The sequence below is a fragment of the Nothobranchius furzeri genome, chromosome 18 (genome assembly GCF_043380555.1).
Source record: "Nothobranchius furzeri strain GRZ-AD chromosome 18, NfurGRZ-RIMD1, whole genome shotgun sequence".
In the NCBI taxonomy this organism is placed as follows: Eukaryota; Metazoa; Chordata; class Actinopteri; order Cyprinodontiformes; family Nothobranchiidae; genus Nothobranchius; species Nothobranchius furzeri.
The window spans coordinates 20,670,108-20,688,939 of NC_091758.1; the positions used below are offsets into that span (position 1 = coordinate 20,670,108).

The following is an 18,832-nucleotide window of genomic DNA, read 5'->3' on the forward strand; positions in this document are numbered from 1 at the left end:
TTTTGGTTCACTGGGAACAGTTTGATTTGTACAATGATCTGTATAAAAATGTATTTATTTTAGGCTGGATTGTTTCAGACTGGACAAATAGACATCTGTTGTATTTAGGACTTTAGTATTAATTCATTATTTCATGTATTTTTCACCAAAATCTTAACTGTCCAGCTTTATGAAGCAAAAACAAATTGACTTCTGGTAAATTCTTGTCACAAAAATTTTTATTTGAAAAATGTGGAGTGATTATCAGAATGAATGTTCATTATCTGACAGATTAAATCGTCTTTCACTTTGAATCTGACAGATCTGGACAGTTGAAAAGAAATAAAATTGATAGCTTTAAAATTTAGTATCTTTTTAATTTTTTTTACAAATGTTTAGTAATTGTCCCACAAGCAAAATCTGCAAGTTTTAAACAAAAGTTGTCACAGACTGATGAGTACCATGTGGGCTTAAGTTCAAGAATAAAAGACTTGCAAACCTCTCTATTACCTAAATGCTCCCTGTATAATCACCTTTATTTATAGAGCCCCTTACAGGCAGGAGGCATCATACCAAAGTGCTGCACAGTAACAAATTAAAACCGATCAAATCAACAGACAGTTAAAACCAACAAGTAAAAACCATAAAATCGTGTAAAAGTTCAACATCTAATCCAGAGAGTTAAAAGCCAACCCATAAAAGTGGGGCTTCGACCTGGATTTTAAAGCTGCTACTGATGGAGAGAGGCTTACAGATGGGGAAAGTGTGCTCCTACAGCAATTTAGGACAGGTGCTGCAGGCAGGCCAGGATTCCTCTTGACTTTAGTATAAATGACACTGGTCATTTTAAGTACAATAAATTTCCGTTTTACTTTGCCAACATTTCCAATATTCCAGTAACGTGTGTTGATGCCTGTTTAATTAAATGTTGGTGAAAGATTATTGCAATAATTTGCTAAACTATCGTTACAATATTATCTAGAAAGATTCAGGCCCACCATGTCATTCTTCTACTGGTCCAGCAGGCCGCAGCGTTGCTGCTCACGAGCTCGGGTTAAAGCGTCGGTCACGTTGGATGAGCTGTTGCTAGGCAACGACGTAAGCGACATGACAGAGCTGCATCAGGCGGCAGCAGCTGGAAATATTGGCAACGTTAAAAAGCTCCTGGCTCAGAAGTACAACCCGAACCAGAGGGACATCGACTGGGGCGACAAGACACCGCTCCACTGGGCAGCAGCTAAAGGTAGCTAGCTAGTCTAGCATGTAGCTTCTGCTAGACCGCAGCTCTGTTTCGGTTACTCCTGTTCCTCTGGTCCCTCTGCCTGTTAGGCATAGGAAGGACTATAAACAAAACATATTCTATTTCGAAAAACCTCAATGGTTCTCTTTGAGTCAGTCTTAATTCAGAAAAACGAGACATCTAAAAACAAAGTGAAAATTAAACTGGCATTTGTTCAGTGTGACTGAATCTCAAGATGTTGCTTTAAATGACTAAATAAAATTCATCATTACTGTATTTATTGGTTTGATATTCTATCCTTAAAGCAGTTTTATAATGACGTGCTTATCTAGTAGTAGTAGTAGTATATACTCCACCCACCAGCAGGTAAAATAAAAACAAAGAAAATGAAGTTAAATACATTTTTTAAAAAGTACAAGCTTTTTTATAACTGTAAAAATGTCTAAATGACTCAAATAAAAATAAATAAACGAGGATTAGACTTCCTACCGATGTTTAACAAATCAAACACATTTTTGATCCTGTCATTTTCAGACGATGTCTCCTGTCCTTATGTCATATTATAACCACCTGTCTAATTCTGGGTGTCTTTTTTGCCTCTGAAGAAAACCTCATAAGGCATCATCTATGATGGGTTGTTGTGGTCCCTGTGGACGTTGTTGCCACCAGATTAATCAGTTTGGTAGTTGTGATGGTAGATAAGTGTTTAGGGGTGAGGCTTTAATCCCTAAAATCTTTGTTTTAAGGAGAGAGTCTAATGATATCCACATGGACATTATTGCACTAGCCTTACGGGATACTCACAGAATACTTAGAAAAGTTAAGAGCCCGTGTTCTTATGGCCACAAATTTACTATGTTGTACTTTTTAGGACACACAGAGGTTGTGAGGATCCTCGTGGAACACGGCGCCAGACCGTGTCTTAAGACGGAGCACGGATGGACTCCAGTCCACTTTGCTGCAGAAGCCGGCCAGCTGGCTGTGCTGCAACTGCTGCACTCTGTCCACGCACCAATGGACAAGGAGGACTGCTGTAGGGAAAAACCAGTGAGGTTGGCCGAAATATATGGACACCGAGGTTGTGTTCAGTTCCTCAAAAAGTATGACTCAAGCCCAGTTTCTTCCATCTTTAATACAATAAGCATTTCATTATGTTTATGTATATATATATTTATTCATCACAGTTAATAAACCGTCCTGTTTTTGTTTGTTGTAGAGCAGAGACAGAGTGTCAGGCCTACCGCAAAAAAGCAGCTCAAGAAGGTATTTCAATGGATGACACAGATGAAGAATGGGCAGAACGAAGTAAAGAAAGGGAGAATAACTGGACTACTGAGAGCAAAAATAAGAAAATTTACAAAACAAAGTTTGATAATCATTTAAAACTTGCACTATAGTTTCTGCTAATGTGTGAATTAAAACATGCAACACAATATAACCTCATTCATATGACATCTGTAAATAGCGTCATCTAACTTATTAAGATCTGGGGCCTCATGTGCAAAGACAGCTTAGATCGAGAAAACGGTATATGCACAAACAAATTCAGACGAATGAAAGTGAGCACACGCTAGTGAATACCAGGAATCTCATCTTCACATATATTCTTGCAAATTTAAACATGCAAATAGATGCACACAAGTCCTACATGTCTAATTATTATCTGCACAATTAAAAATCATGTGTATCTGTGGGAATGAAGAGAACAGCAGAAGACAGGTAGTTCCTCAGTTCGTTAGAACGAAAGATTCGTTCATTAAATCAGGTCACTTTCGCACAATCGTTTTATCCAATTTGAGCGAATGAGTGTTTTCAGTAAATATTTTCACCGTGTGATGCCATTCTTAAGTTATATGTGTGCAGCCGATGGCTCCAGTCACATCACTGGCTATCGCAGCAAATTATGTTTAATGTTTAACTGCCTTTTATGGGAATTTGGAAGAGCCATACAGATAATCTCATCCCACACAACTGATATGACTCAGTTCAGAGCTGACTGGGCCATTCAGCCTGGAGCTGCACACTTTTCATATGTCATTTTTATTATTGATACATTTGGAGTTTTGCATGGGAAGGTGCATACCCACTCTGCACAGGAAGCCTCAGATGTCACTAATGTATATAAAAAGCAAAAGACAGATAAATATATGTTTTAGCATGATTAATGTGCAATAAAAATGTATGACTGACAGTCAAGCAATCGCATCAGAGTAAATGTATCATTTTAAATGTATTTCTTTAGGCAATTTTACGTAAACAGTTTTACGTGCAATAGCTGGTTTGTCATCACTTGGCGTGATTTTATTTCCTGAATGATGTTTCTAACTTTGTGGTGCTTTCACTCATGCTGGAGACTGCTGGAGTCTGGAGATCAGAGGAAAAGGTGTGAGGTTAACATTCCTCATTGTAGTTTGCAAGCAAACAAATCTAGTGATGGATCACTTACTGTCTTCTTGAAGAACTTCATCAGTGCATCACGGGTCTGTCGGAATCAGGATAAAACAGCTGTAAGGATGCTACAACCAGTTTGTTTAGTTTTTTATTATAATGTAGAGTTTTAAATTCAGTACCAGTGAAAAGTTTGGACACAGCTATTCATTCAAAATAAATGGGCAGCTGTGTTCAAACCTAAACCTTGTCGTCGTCGTCTTCCTCTGCTTATCCGGGTCCGGGTCGCGGGGGTAGCATCCCAACTAGGGAGCTCCAGACCGTCCTCTCCCCGGCCACCTCCACCAGCTCCTCCGGCAGGACCCCAAGGCGTTCCCGGACCAGATTGGAGATGTGACCTCTCCAATGCGTCCTGGGTCGACCCGGGGGCCTCCTGCCGACAGGACATGCCCGAAACACTTCCCCAGGGAGGTGTCCAGGAGGCATCCTGACCAGATGCCCAAACCACCTCAACTAACTCCTTTCGATCCAGAGGAGCAGCGGTTCTACTTCGAGTCCCTCCCGAATGTCCAAGCTCCTCACCCTATCTCTAAGGCTGAGCCCAGCCACCCTACGGAGGAAACTCATTTCGGCCGCTTGTATCCGCGATCTTGTTCTTTCGGTCATTACCCAAAGCTCATGACCATAGGTGAGGATTGGGACGTAGATCGACCGGTAAATCGAGAGCCTGGCTTTCTGGCTCAGCTCCCTCTTCACCACGACAGATCGGTTCAGCGTCCACATCACTGCAGACGCCGAACCAATCCGCCTATAGATCTCCCAATCCCTCCTACCCTCACTCGTGAACAAGACCAAGAGATACTTAAACTCCTCCACTTGAGGTAGGACCTCTCTCACGACCCGGAGTTGGCAAGCCACCCTTTTCCGGTCGAGAACCATGGTCTCAGATTTGGAGGTGCTGATCCTCATCCCAGCCGCTTCACACTCGGCCGTGAACCTACCCAGCAAGAGCTAAAGGTCAGAGCTGGATGAAGCTAGGAGGACCACATCATCCGCAAAAAGCAGACACGGGATTCTCCTGCCACCAAACTCGACACACTCCACACCACGGCTGCACCTAGAAATTCTGTCCATAAAGGTAATGAACAGAACCGGTGACAAAGGACAGCCCATGCGGAGTCCAACCCTCACCGGGAACAGGTCCGACTTACTACCGGCTATGCGGACCAAACTCACACTCCTCTGGTAAAGGGACTAAATGGCCCTTAACAGAAAGCCACCCACCCCATACTCCTGGAGCGTCCCCGACAGGGTGCCCCTGGGGACACGGTCATAAGCCTTCTCCAAATCCACAAAACACATGTGGATTGGTTGGGTAAACTCCCATGCCCCCTCCGTCACCCTTGCAAGGGTATAGAGCTGGTCCACAGTTCCACGGCAGGACGAAAACCACATTGCTCCTCCTCAATCTGAGATTCAACTATTTATCTGACCCTCCTCTCCAGTACCTTGGAGTAGACCTTTCCAGGGAGGCTGAGGAGTGTGATCCCCCTATTGTTGGAACACACCCTCAGGTCGCCCTTCTTAAAGATGGGGACCACCACCCCGGTCTGCCACTCCACAGGAACTGCCCTCGATGACCACGCAATGTTGCAGAGACGTGTCAACCACGACAACCCTACAACATCCATAGCCTTGAGATACCCAGGACGCATCTCATCCGCTCCCGGGGCTCCGCCGCTGTGTAGTTGTTTGACTACCTCAGCAACTTCTGCCCCAGAGATTGGAGAGTCCATCTCCAGGTCTCCCGGCTCTGGTTCCTCTTCGGAATGCGCGTAGGTGGGATTGAGGAGCTCCTCAAAGTATTCCTTCCACCATCCGACTATAACCCCAGTTGACGTCATCAGCTCCCCGTCCCCACTGTAAACAGTGTGAGCGAGTTGCTGCCTTCCTCTCCTGAGGCGCTGGACAGTTTGCCAGAACCTCTTTGGAGCCGATCGATAGTCTTTCTCCATGGCCTCACCAAACTCTTCCCACACCCGAGATTTAGCCTCGGCAACTGCCACTGCTGCACCCCGCTTGGCTATCCGGTACCTGTCTGCAGCCCCCAGAGACCCACAGACCAGCCACGCCCTGTAGGCCTCTTTCTTCAGCCTGATGGCTCCCCGAACCTCTGGTGTCCACCAGCGGGTACGGGGGTTGCCACCACGACTGGCACCAGCCACCTTACGACCACAGCTAGCTGCCTCAACAATCACAGAGTGGAACAAGGCCCACTCGGAGTCAATGTCCCCCCACTGCTCTCGGGACGTGGTCAAAGCTCTGCCGGTTGTGGGAGTTGAAGACCGTCTTGACAGGTCCTTCTGCCAGGCGTTCCCAGCAGCACCTCGCTATGTGTTTGGGTCTGCCAGGTCTATGCGGCATCTTCCCCTGCCATCTGATCCAACTCACCACCAGGTGGTGATCAGTTGACAGCTCCACTCCTCTCTTCACTCGGGTGTCCAAAACATTCGGCCGCAGGTCAGATGATACGACTACAAAGTCTATCATCGACCTGTGACCTAGGCTGCCCTGGTACCAAGTGTACCGATCGGCATCCTTATGTTCGAACATGGCGTTCGCTATGGCAAAACTGCGGCTTGCACAGAAGTCCAATAACGAAACACCACTCGAGTTCAGATCAGGCGGGCCGTTCCTTCCAATCACACCCTTCCAGGTCATGCTGTCATTGCCCACGTGAGCATTGAAGTCCCCCAGCAAGACAACAGAGTCCCCTGACGGAGCACTATCTAGCATTCGTCCCTGGGACTCCAAAAAGGGTGGGTACTCTGAACTGATATTTGGCCCATAAGCACAAACAACAGTCAGGACCCGTTCCCCGACCTGAAGGCACAGGGAAGCTACCCTCACGTCCCACGGGGTAAACCCCAACACACAGTGTTCAAACTTGGTTCTGTAAATTTAAATCAGCCACAATGTCACAAGAAGCCAGAATTGGGCTCGAAGACCTTCTATTGGTGTTGCTAAAATGTTTGAGACCCACTGCAGTAGAACATTGTTCATCTGTATTAATATTTGGCATCTTTAAAGGTTTGGAGCAATTGTTTAATCAATACATTTGCAATGGTCTCAAGTAGGAGTGAATGCCTTGTAAGTCATACTCGGGGGAATAAAAGCTCAGCTGCACCAATTTCAGGAAGTAGAAGTGAGCCACACCAGAGCTGAGCTTCAGATGGCAGGCTTTGGAGTCTTATTTCCTGATATTTGGACATCTTGCTTCTGATTGGATAACAGTAACATGACCGTTTGCTTTGTTGCGTTGATGTTTTATCTCCACAAATAGCACAAGCCTGGAGGAATTCTGCTATGTGGTGGACTTGCTAATGCTAACAGTTAGCGTCTACTAGCCGAGACGTTCTCTGCTGTTTTCGGGACGCTAAGCCAACAACAGCCTTCCCCGTCGTGAGTCAAGGTGGGTGAGCCCATGAATGTTAAGTGACAGCGTGACGTAGATCTGTCAGAATTTTCTGATCCTAGCGTTTGACTGTCTATTTTCTATCAGAAGCTAAAGCAGGAAATAGATGTAGGAGACTATTTTCATGTTCAGCCTGCATGAAAAAGAGTGACTGATTATAATCAGACATAATAAAAAAATGTGTTCCACACCTTTAAAAAAATATGAACTTACCATTTTGTCACACAAGTACGAGGTCAACAAAATGAACAAGCCCTGCAATTTAAGGAAAGTTTACTTTATTTCTGTTGCCGTTTGAGGTGTTTTGCTAAATTAGATATTGACTGTACCTGAAAGGCGTTTAGAATGACAAAGAGGTAATTGATCGCTAGAGCCAGAGGTCCATCTGTGAGGTCGAAAATCTCCACAGCTAATCCAAAAACCCATGTCACGCCAAAGATTGGGGTCAGCAGGATAACCGCCCTCAACACCGTTTTGGCTGCTGCTTTCTCCCTTTCCTGTGATGCGTCTGCATGTTGATGGTGGGCACTTAAAAGCTTCATAATTACCACCACCATGGAGAACACATTGACAAAAATGATTATGCCTACTGGAATGACAAACGTATAATAGGAGCCCTGCAGAAGGCCTTTATAAACCAGCCAGCAGGTATCTGAGGAGTAGTACAAACCTTGAGCTCCTGCGCTGTAGCTAAGAAACGTGACAAAAACAATAATAAAGGGGAAACCATAGCCCAGGACCAACGAGAACCGCAGGTAGTTCCTCTTGCTCACTTTATGGAACAAGAAAACTGCTTGGTGGAGGAGTGTGATGCTAAGACACAGCATCCAGAAGAACATGGCCAGGTAACAAAAATGCTTCAGCACCACAGATGTTCTACACCATATGTCTGTAAGACCTTCTGGGTTGGAAGATGCTAAAAAACATGCATTAGCAACCAGCAAGCACAAGGCAATGTTCACATGGGCAGTATGTCTCAAATACAAAGTGTTTGTCTTAACAACATCACTCCAGACAATCAGTTCTATCACAAGGCAGATGATGAGTGACACTACCGATATTCCCAGACCAACAGAAGTTATCTGATCTAACATTGGGACTTTGATGGGATCACTGGATATTAGAATGGTAAACGCGGAGAGATGATCGCAAGTGCAGAGTCCCTCATTGCTGGAGCCACCCCACATACACCCCCTTGTTGACCATGTTTCATTGTTCCAAAAGGCACACTGCAACACAACATTGCGAGGCCTTGGTTTATGTAGGTCAAACAGCATTTCAATTATGGGGTTATCTTGTTTTGTGTCTGTAGTTGTCGACACAACTATGCTGTTGACCTGTGTCTTGTCGTTGGAAGTAGGCAAAAGCTGGTCCAGGGATTTGTACCCAATTGTTTTCACAGTGCTTGAACTGTCAATTTTAACGCTAACATTAAAAACAGTGTTGTTGCACCTGCGATCATTGCATGTATATACCTGTAGATTCAATTTATTAATTAGCCCTGTCGTGTTTGATTTCTTGACTAAGTTCTCAACTGAATTCAAAAATTTACTAGCCAATGAGTAGCTGTCATTAGAGTTTGCATTCCAGGATTGCACGAGAGTCTCGTTCAGCAAATTACTGGATGAGTCCAGAAAGTTCTGGAAAAAAAACAAAACAAGTTAAACAGCCTTTACCACATATTCTCTGTTTGGATGTGTGTACTGTGCAAATATAAAAATTATTTTAAAAGTTTAAAGGGCATAATAAGTTAGCTGCTACGGTTATCAACCACTTAAAGTACTTTAAACTATAGATCACATTTAACTACCACGGTTCAGTGATACTCACGTCTATTGCTGAACCACTGCTTATACTTGTGAGCTTTGGTTGCATGGTGCTGAGTACTAGAACCGAGGTATTCATGTTGGCAAAGCTGTTTAATGTTGATGTCTTAGTGACATTCTGAAAGCGAGAAAATACGTCTTCAGCATTCAGATTCAGCGCGCCAAGTCCGATGTCACTAATCTGTAGAAACAGGAAACATTCGTGAGGATTAGGTCTACATAGTCTGCAATAACTTCTTTATATAGGTTTTGTATTAAAGGTGTGGTTCACTGAAAACCCATTTATTATTATATTGTTATAATTAGTCACTCTGAGTTTGTCATGCAGGCTGAACATGAAAATAGTCTCCTACATCTATCTCCTGCATTTGCTTCTATATATAAATACACGGTGAAACTTTAGGATTTGACAAACCTGACAGGTCTAAGTCATGCCATCCCTTGACCTTTATGGACTCACCCATCTTTCCTCATGACAGGGAAGGATGTTGTTTTAGTGTCCAGTAAACAGCAGATGATATCTCAACTAGTAGAAGCTAACCATTAGCATTATCAACTCCACCACAAAGCAGAACTACTCCAGGCTTGTGTTAATGTGGCAGAGCAAACGACTTGGGTAGAGTTGCTTTGCTGTTAGCCAATCCGAAGCGAGATGTCCAAATATCAGGAAATGAGTCCAGATCCTGTCATCTGAAGCTCAGCTATCATGTGACTCACTTCTTGTTCCTGAAACAGGCGCACTGGGGCTTTTTTTCCCCAGACTATGACTTAAAAGGCATTAATTCCTTCTTGAGACTGCTGTAAATGTGTTGATTAAATGAGTGAACCACACCTTTAACACAAATGGGTCAATTATGAGCTGATATTTCTTTCAAAAGAAGAAAAGCTAACATGTAACGAAGGTTTACGTACTATGGCACTCTGCAACACATCGAAGAGGCCCTGATTCACACACTCTGACACCTCATCCTGCCATTTTCCATCCCTAAAGTGAATAATAAAATGAGTGGCTGAACAGACAAACAAAACAAAAAAACTGACAATTTTTTGTGTTTTAACGGTTTCACGGAGTAAAAGAAAAACAGTTGAATGCTTTATCTGGTGATAAAAGACTCATTCTTACCCTGTGCAATAACGTCTTCTCACTCCAGCCTGGTTTTGACAATTTATTACTGCAGTATATCCGACCATGGTGTCCCCCCAGTCATCAACCCCTGCACAGTATTTGTCACCAGCTGTTTGGTGAGAAGAAAGGTTAAAACCAAGTTTCTATGTTTCTTGCAGTCATGTTGCAAAGAAAACAAACAGAAAATCCTGTAAGCAACATTAACTTTAGAAAAATGATTGCTCTGTAAAAATGTAGGATCTTCATGTCAGAAAGACTGTGTCCAAAGTTGCAGAATCATTGATGCTATTTAAATTCACTCCATAGGAACTAATCTACAACAATTTCAGCACTGACTCAACAAACTCGTCATTATTGTCTTGTTTTCGTAAATGATCTATGAAGCTTTTTACTTTCAGCCCTTTTTTAAAAAGAGAAAACAAAAAGAAGCAAGTTTTGAAGGGGGAGCATCTCTACACGACACAAATAAATAATGAAATAAATATTTTCATTAATGACTAATAGATAAAAAATCCTTAAAAACCTTTAGATAAAACATCATTTTATTAATTGTATTTGGTATTTTAGTAACTGAAGCCAACGCAAAGATTCAATAGAGATCTCTTTCGTTATGCAAAGTGTTGTCATCAGAGGTGAGACCAAGTCACTGCTTTGCAAGTCACAAGTCTTTACAGTCGAGTCTCGAGTCAAGTCCAAGTCAAAGACAACCAAGTCCAAGTCAAGTCCAAAGTCAATGATGTGGAATTCCAAGTCAAGTCCAAGTCCTTAACTTTTAATTTTCAAGTCATAATCAAGTCATCTGTCCAACTTCAATTTAATGACAATGATAATAAATAAACTCCAGAAATAAAGCTTCTTAAAGCTTTGTGTATTTGCTCAAACAAGCAGAAAGTGCAACTGAAATTGATTATAAACAAAGTGTTGCTGCATTTAGCAGAACAAGATCACACTCAGATTTTTGTTCATGTCGTGCCACTTTTGTGCTAAAATATCAAATGTGCTCAAGTCAACAGATGCAAGTCAATTCAAGTCGCAAGTAATTGCCGTTCATGTCCGAGTCTAGTCGTAAGTCTTTATAGATTTTATCAAGTCAAGTCAGAAGTCACTAAAATAATGACTCTAGTCTGACTCGAGTCCAAGTCATGTGACTCGAGTCCACCCCTCTGGTCATCATGATTATTTAAATAATAATATAGTAATAAAGTACATCTCATTATGATTAAGGACACCAGGAGGGATTAATGAATACCACCCTGGGCTTGAACTCATACGTACTGTAAATCATGATGAAGGCGATCTTTTTAGATGCATTTTGTTGGCACGTGTTTACAAAATCACACTGTGCTAATGGTAGCGTTGAAGGCTCGGTGCTTGCACGGTCACAGCTTACAACTTTAGTAGCTGTATATTTTTGAACTCTGCTTCCTGCAGGAGTCACACAGGCATGTCAGAAAATGCACAAGGATTCATCTAAAACATTGATCCATTCAGGAGGATTTTCTTACCAGAAATGTTCTCCTTAGGTGAGGCGTACTGTGACCATGTCACGTTATACTTTTCATTGGTTGTGGGTATTTCACAAATAACTGTCACCACCTTCACATCGGTGTTACTGGTGCAGCGTGGAAACGCTGGCTGTGTGGAAACTGTAATTTGTGGTTGGAGGCAAATTTTCATAGTTTTGTTGGCTTTGTGGTATATGGTAGTGGAGTTTTTCTGTTGTATGTAGACACATGTATACTCTCCTGTGGAGAGGACAAACAATGAAGAGGGCTAAAGTCAATGTTTTTAGTTAAATGATCATTGGTTTACTTGAATCTCTGAATAAATAGATGCACATTTTGGACCCCTTTGAGTTATTGTTAGTAAAAAAAAAAAAAAGGTAAACCTGGGTTCAGTGAGGCTCACAATGAGTGTTGTATGTGATGTCATCTGTCTGGAACTTTAAATCAGGTGCATTGGAGAAGAGAAACCACTAAAACATACTGGACAGAGGCCCTCGAGGACCAGGATCTGTTGTAACTAAGCCTGCTGTTATTAAATCCACAGCAGATATCAACTTTAAATCATTCCTTCCAACATCTACACTTCAATATTTTGCTGGTGGTGGTCGGAGGGGTTGGTTAGTGGCCAGTGCTTGGTGGCCTCACCCTCACCAGGGCAGCTTTAGCTACAGCGTAGCTCATCCCCACCAGCATGTGAATGTGTGTGTGAATAGGTGAATGACTGATTTTGTTGCAAAGCACCTTGGAGGGTTGCAGAACCCTAAGAAGGCGCTATACAGATACAGGCCATTTAATATTTTGTTTATATTTCCAGCTAACGTAAGGATGCCTATAAGTGGGGACACTAAATGAATCAATAATAAAAAACTTGACTGTTGATGAAATCCAAAGGAAAGAGTCAAAACCATCCAGTTACCGTTGGCTGTCAATCATTAGACATTTACCCAACTGCGAAACGTCTTCAAGAAACTAAAGAAGTCCAGTTGCCTTCATTCATACCCCTTTGGATTACTGAGAACCTTCACCAGCCTACTGCAACCAGAATGCTAATGAATCTCTCATGCAGGGAAGCCATCGCTGGCTGATTCTACCCGTACCAATCAGAGGCTCCCACTAGTAGGTAGGCGTCAGAATGACATAACCTCATTTGGCCAATCAGTCCATAGGTGGGTGTGTATGATCGGCTCAGCACGAAACGAACCACAAGGAAGTAGAGCTGAAAAAAGCAATCGGCTCTGCACAAACAACACAATGTAAATGCAAGGACCCCACCCGGCCCAGAATGAGCTGACCATAGTGTAAAAAGGCCTTTAGTCTACATTCTGGTTCTGTCTGGCTTTCACATCCAGGCATCTAAAGCCAGGATTTGTTTGGTAACTACTCAGCATAACGACATTTCCATCAGTAACGGGTACCGAGTTACTTTTCAGTACCTGCTTTGATGTAATTCCAAGTGAACCAAGCCGGGCTGAAAACGCGACGTCAACAACTATCGGTTTGATTGGCTAGGGGGAGGAGTCACTGCCTGCTGCTGAATTTTCCGCCTGCTGCCTCGCCTCATGCAGTCATTTCCAGGTTCAGAGATTGACAAAAAGTCAGAAACTCAGTAGAATGTCCAGCATTGTTGTGCAGTGCTGAGTTATGCTTATACGTGTCATACAGATCACCTCACATTCGCGAACCCCCCCTCCCCGTGACTAGCACACCCACTAGAGCCATATCTCAGTAGTAAACCAACTGAACCGTGTCAAGCTCAAGTGAATCGAGATGGGCTGCGCTGAGTAGTTAATGGAATTGCAGTTTAAAAGCTGTGGCTGAAACAAATGTACCTTCCCAGAGCTCATCAACTTTGTTAAGTGAGATTGTGCTCTGTTGGAGTTGCACAGCCACTTTTGAAACGGTTCCATTGGTAATCAGGTATGTTTGGCCATTTGATTTCAGATTCCACTGCGGGTTATATCCCAGATCCTCCTGTGATATGCAGGAAATATTGACAGACTGGTGATACTGCACGGGTTGATCCGGTAATTCTAGATGGACGATCCCTAAAAAAAAAGGAAAATCGTTAGAGATGAACAAACAGCAGTGATGGAACCACTGCCAGAGGTAATTACCTGACGTCACTAAATCCATATAACCGTTCACATTAGTGTTCAAGACGATCGAGCTGTTGAGCAGTTGTGCAGATTTGACACCAGAGACGATCGTCATAGCAAAAGTCGCGATAATGCTTCCGACGCTAATGTGAAAAGTAAAAACACAAAGTTTCTGTCAAAAACCAAAACAGACGTTTGTGTAAACCCTTTCTTTGGGAAACAACGCAAATACCTGTACTGTGTGATTTTTAAAGTGTCAAATCCTCTTATGGTACTGAAAACACTTTTCATCTGAAAACAAGAGTTTTGAGGTCATTTCAAGATTTCTGATTATATTTGCTGTTTATTTAAAAGTAAATGATTTCACCTCACGTAACAATCTACTGTCGCAATCCTTAAACAGCTGCAAAGTTTTATCCATCAGACATTGTTGATAGGATGTGTTGGTCAAAGTAATGTTCCCCGTGATGCCGACTGTAGACATACAAATACATAGATGTTTAAGGTGGTTTTTTCAAACAGATGCATGCACTGAAGCGTGTGTGTGTGTGTGTGTGTGTGTGTGTGTGTGTTTAAAGACAGTTAATGATAAATACCTGTGCTGTTTGAAACACACATCAGATTTGAGGCTGCTGAGAGGGAACATGGCGCCTCACCACAACATTTAGAAGCGGACATACAAGCTGCGTCGCTCCACCTGTGACCCGACGCACAACTACACACTGTTTCGTTTTCACACGCTTGTTACAAAAAGAAAACAGGGAGAATGAAACCCATCAGGCATGCTTTTAATCATGTATTTTATCAGAAAAACTCAAAAGTCAAAGTTTTAAATAATTTAAAGCTTTACTTGTTGTCATTTTGAGGTCTTGGATTACAGAGTCCTCATAGACGCTCGAATATGTTGAAAGGTTTCCTAGTAAATACTCAAAGACACTTTTGTCTACGGTCAGGGTGTAATAATACATTTGTGTCGAGTTGTCTGAAACATAAAACAAACCATTCTAATGTATTTAGGAATAACGTCATGCATAAATTACGGTGCCGAATTTCACAAATGAAGAAATCACTTACCATTATTTGTAGCCTATAAAATAAATAAATAAAGATTTTAATCAATTTAATGATGTGATTTTCAATTCTTAGAGATGATCACAAACCTGGCAGATGTTTATGCCCAGCGTGTAAAGGAATATGAAGACCAGCATGTTGCTCCTGTAATACATGCATATTTTACTTAGACATGTACTCAGTGGAGTAGCAAATACGCAGTTGCACTTCAACAAAGTTTGTAGAATTCATTGAGAAAAACAGGAAATGCATTTATTGTGTTTTAAAAAAATTAAAACTATATCAGTGCATAAATAAGGTTTTTATTTTATATAAATATATGAATAATATCAAAATGCTACCATGGGCACAACCAAAGAGCTGGAAAAAGACAAAATTGTGGACCTCCACAAGGCTGGAAAGGCTTACGGCACACTGATTCCACTTATAAACTTTATTAACTTTATTAATGAAACATAACTGAGGTAATTATGACTGCACACCGGCCTCTACTGTTCCACGGCAGTGCTCGTGTCATTAAGGAACATTTTCATATCTACTTGCAAACACACGGTTCAGCGCCGTATAAAACAGGTATGGAAGCAAGTTTTCAGAGCTGCCTTGGTGACTCTTATGTGTTTATTTGATGCAAATAAGTGTTTTTAAAAGAAGAAAACAAAATTAGTATTTTTTTTGTCTGTTGTGCAACAAATTTCTGTAAAACCACTGACGGTGGTTCCTTACTTCCTTTTTACAGTTTTTACTTATGTACAACAACAAAACCTCCTGAAATTCCGGTTTTCCTAAAACCTTTAGGTTTTAGTGTGGTACCGCTAATCTCTGGTGTGAAAAATAATTCTACAGGTGTAAAGATGTTAGAAATAAATACAACTCACTATTAAATGAATTTGTTTTTTATTTGAATGTGCTTACATTTGTATAAAGGCTTCTTAACATGCATTTTCTACTTTTACTTTTAAATTTAAAGAAAATCTAAACAACTGTTATAAATTCCTCACTTTAGTTATAATTGATTTCTAATTTAATAACATGTTTTTTAAATATTAGGGTCACCCTATTAGACTAAAAGAATGTTTGTTTATAAAGATGGGGCATTTTTAAAAATGTAAAAACATACATTTTATGTTCGTTTTAAGTCTGTTTCTTATAATCAGAAACTCCTTTGGCCGTTAATCTCTCTCTCACACACACAAAGAAAATACATCAGTATAAACATCCATCCATTTTCTGAACCCGCTTGTCCACGTAGGGTCGCGGGGTGGGGGTGGGGGGGGGGGGGGCTATCTCCTGCGGCCAATGGGCAATCAGGCGGGGTACACCCTGGACAGAGAGCCAGTCTATCGCAGGTCAACACAGAGACACACAGGACAAGCAACCATGCACACACACACACACCTGAGGACAATTTGGACAAACCAATCAACCTAACAGTCATGTTTTTGGACTGTGGGAGGAAGCCGGAGTACCCGGAGAGAACCCACGCATGCACAGGGAGAACATGCAAACTCCATGCAGAAAGATCCCAGGCCGAGAAGTGAACCCAGGACCTTCTCGCTGCTACAGCTCTAACCACTGCACAGCATCAGTATAAACATGAAACAACAAATAAAATCCTCTCACCCGTGTGTCTGAATAATCACTGCAGCATCGCCGAACATCCAGAAGCACCTCTGTGCACCAGCTGACCGCAGCGCTGAGTCTGAGTCACTTATCAGGTAGGAGAGGCATAACTCACACATGCAAAGTAAAAAAAAAAAAGGCACAAAAGTGACTCTAATTTTACATTCAAAACAAACACCTTCCTGTTGATAGTGTGATAAAACCATCAGTGTAGTCAGGAAGCAGAATTTTTCATCTCATTTCCATCTTTAGGAAACACGACATTCACAAAGATAAGTGAAATAACTCCAGTTACACCTTCACTTAGATCTACTCTGCAGTCTAAATATGCTGTGGGAAAAACACATCCGGGTACTTCTGGTAACATGTTGATTTATATTCAAAATATCTAGGCAGAGCTGCACAATGGTGCAGTTGGTGAGAAGGTCACCGGTTCAAATCCCACCTGTGTGGAGTTGGCATGTTCTTTCCATGCATGCACAGGTTCTCAGGTTGACTGGAGACCCATCAGGGTGTCTCTCACATCTCGCCCGATGACTGATGGAGTTAGAGACCAGCTCCATGAGAACCCAGTGAGGACTGAGCAGTTTAGTAAACAGATTATTAGATGGTTGGGAATCAAATCTATGCATTTATGAAAAAAATATTACATCAGCAAGCTTAAAAAAGACATGCACCAAAGTATACGAGTCATTTTTTATGATGTTAGATGCTTGTCCGCTATTTGTTTCCCTCTATAATTTAAAGCTACTATAAGAAAGAATCTTTCAGAGAAATAATCAAAAAACAGTCTCAGTCATGTTGGAAGGAAGGCTGCATTAATACAGATTCACTGCTCTGTGGGGTTGTCAGTTTTTCTCCTTTGAAAAAGGCCAAAGAGGGACATAGTCTTTGTTTACAATCTGTGAGCCCACGGTGTTGTCGAGTCCGTACCAGCTAATGCTGCTGCGCTGGCATTTACAATATGACACCAGTGGAGAAAACGCAGCAGTGTTTTGTAAAAAGCCTAAGTCAGTAAACAGGAGCGACCCAGAAATTTTTTTATGCCCCTAGGAAGCAACGGTATCCTTTCTGTTTTCCTCTGGGTGAAGAAGGATAGAGGCTAACATTCAGCTAACAATGCTAAAGAAAGCTCCTTTTTCAATTACAAACAACTTGATATTACAGTGAAATGTATTCATCTACTTATCAACTTCCTGTTTATGACTCGTCTTCACTCGTAACCAAATTTGACCACAAGGTGTTATTCCTCCCTCATTCTTACATAGTGCACCTTTAAATGTTATGATGTTTAGTTTATATTTGAAGTTCAGTAAGTGAGGGACACTGTGTTTTATTTACTTGTCTGAGGTTCTGTTGATGTTTAGAGTTCAATGTAAACAGCAGATCTAAAGAAATGTGTAGAGTTTCTCGCCTGGGCCACTAACGGAGAAATGACTGATTTTGGTGGTGAACAGTAAAAATGACAAATTTGACTACTTTTCTCAAAAATTCAACCGTAATATCACAGAATGCATGACTTGTCTTTTTTTTGCAGATGTTACAGGATCAAAAACTGTGGTTTGAATGGAAGTCAATGGGAGGCACACGAGGGGAATGCTACACAAAATATAATGAAGCTAAAATGTTACACCAGCAGATGCAGACAGTAAAAATCCCTTTATAGTGATAATCTGTAAACATCAGATTAACTTCAGTTTTTTGTTACAAAGCATCCAGTAGTGTGACTGGAGTGTGTCTTTTACTTTAGAAGTAACTATAAGAAGCTCTCCTGATGTCATATGCAAGGATGAACCCAAAAACATTATTTACAAACACACCTGGTTTTAGGACTTTCCACAACAGTAAAGCGGATTTGCATGGACCTTTTCCTCTCCCCGTCACTCTCATGCAAACACCCACATGCAACAAAAACCTATTTGTTTCAAATTCACCATTCAGTTTGACAACATAAGAAGCACCGCTCTAAACTTTCATCTCAGTTCTAAATTAACTTAGTCTTAGTTTGAGGACGCTTAGGTCCTTCAATGTCTGTAACAAGATGCTGCAGATCTTCTACAAGTCTGTTGTTGAGAGTGTAATCTCTTCAGCCATCGTCTGTTGGGGTAGCAGCATCAGAAGCAGGGCCCTGAAAAGGCTCAACAGCCTAATAAAAAAGGCTGGTTCTGTTCTGGGGACGACTGTGGAACCACTGGAGGAGATCATGCAAAGAAGGATTCTCCAGAGAATCAAGAAAATGATGGACAACCCTGAGCTTTCTCTTCACAAGACTGTCCGACAACGGAAGAGTGTCTTCAGTCAGAGGCTTCTTCAGTTTGGCTGCAGCACTGACCGCTACTGGAGATCTTTCCTGCCAACAGCCATCGTAATATACAACAACTCTTTGATGACTTGATTATTATTATTATTCTGAACTACTACAGCAATCAATTTCCCTCTGGGATTAATAAAGTATTTTTGAATTGAATTATATTCATGTTGTTGCCATGTTTGGGTGGCATTACCA

The 18,832-nt window shown here is 41.8% G+C and overlaps 2 protein-coding genes across 2 annotated transcripts; one reads left to right on the forward strand and one right to left on the reverse strand.

The window, feature by feature from the left end:
• Positions 1-943: 943 nt before the first annotated feature.
• On the forward strand, positions 944-3,422 carry LOC107391993 (ankyrin repeat domain-containing protein 66). Its single transcript, XM_015969539.3, has 3 exons — positions 944-1,222; positions 2,091-2,319; positions 2,436-3,422. Exons 1-3 carry the CDS (start codon positions 979-981, stop codon positions 2,614-2,616), a joined length of 654 nt encoding a protein of 217 aa, XP_015825025.3. The 5' UTR covers positions 944-978; the 3' UTR covers positions 2,617-3,422.
• On the reverse strand, positions 2,333-18,660 carry adgrf3a (adhesion G protein-coupled receptor F3a). The gene is made up of 18 exons (XM_015969538.3): positions 16,327-18,660; positions 14,796-14,850; positions 14,710-14,722; positions 14,486-14,617; positions 14,232-14,375; positions 14,003-14,109; positions 13,868-13,926; positions 13,654-13,778; positions 13,369-13,584; positions 11,540-11,779; positions 11,310-11,459; positions 10,032-10,143; positions 9,821-9,893; positions 8,913-9,089; positions 7,412-8,722; positions 7,296-7,337; positions 3,666-3,701; positions 2,333-3,583 (listed from the first exon to the last, which is right to left on the reverse strand). The coding sequence occupies exons 1-18, from the start codon at positions 16,530-16,532 to the stop codon at positions 3,521-3,523; spliced, it is 3,261 nt and encodes a 1,086-aa protein (XP_015825024.3). The 5' UTR covers positions 16,533-18,660; the 3' UTR covers positions 2,333-3,520.
• Positions 18,661-18,832: the final 172 nt, after the last annotated feature.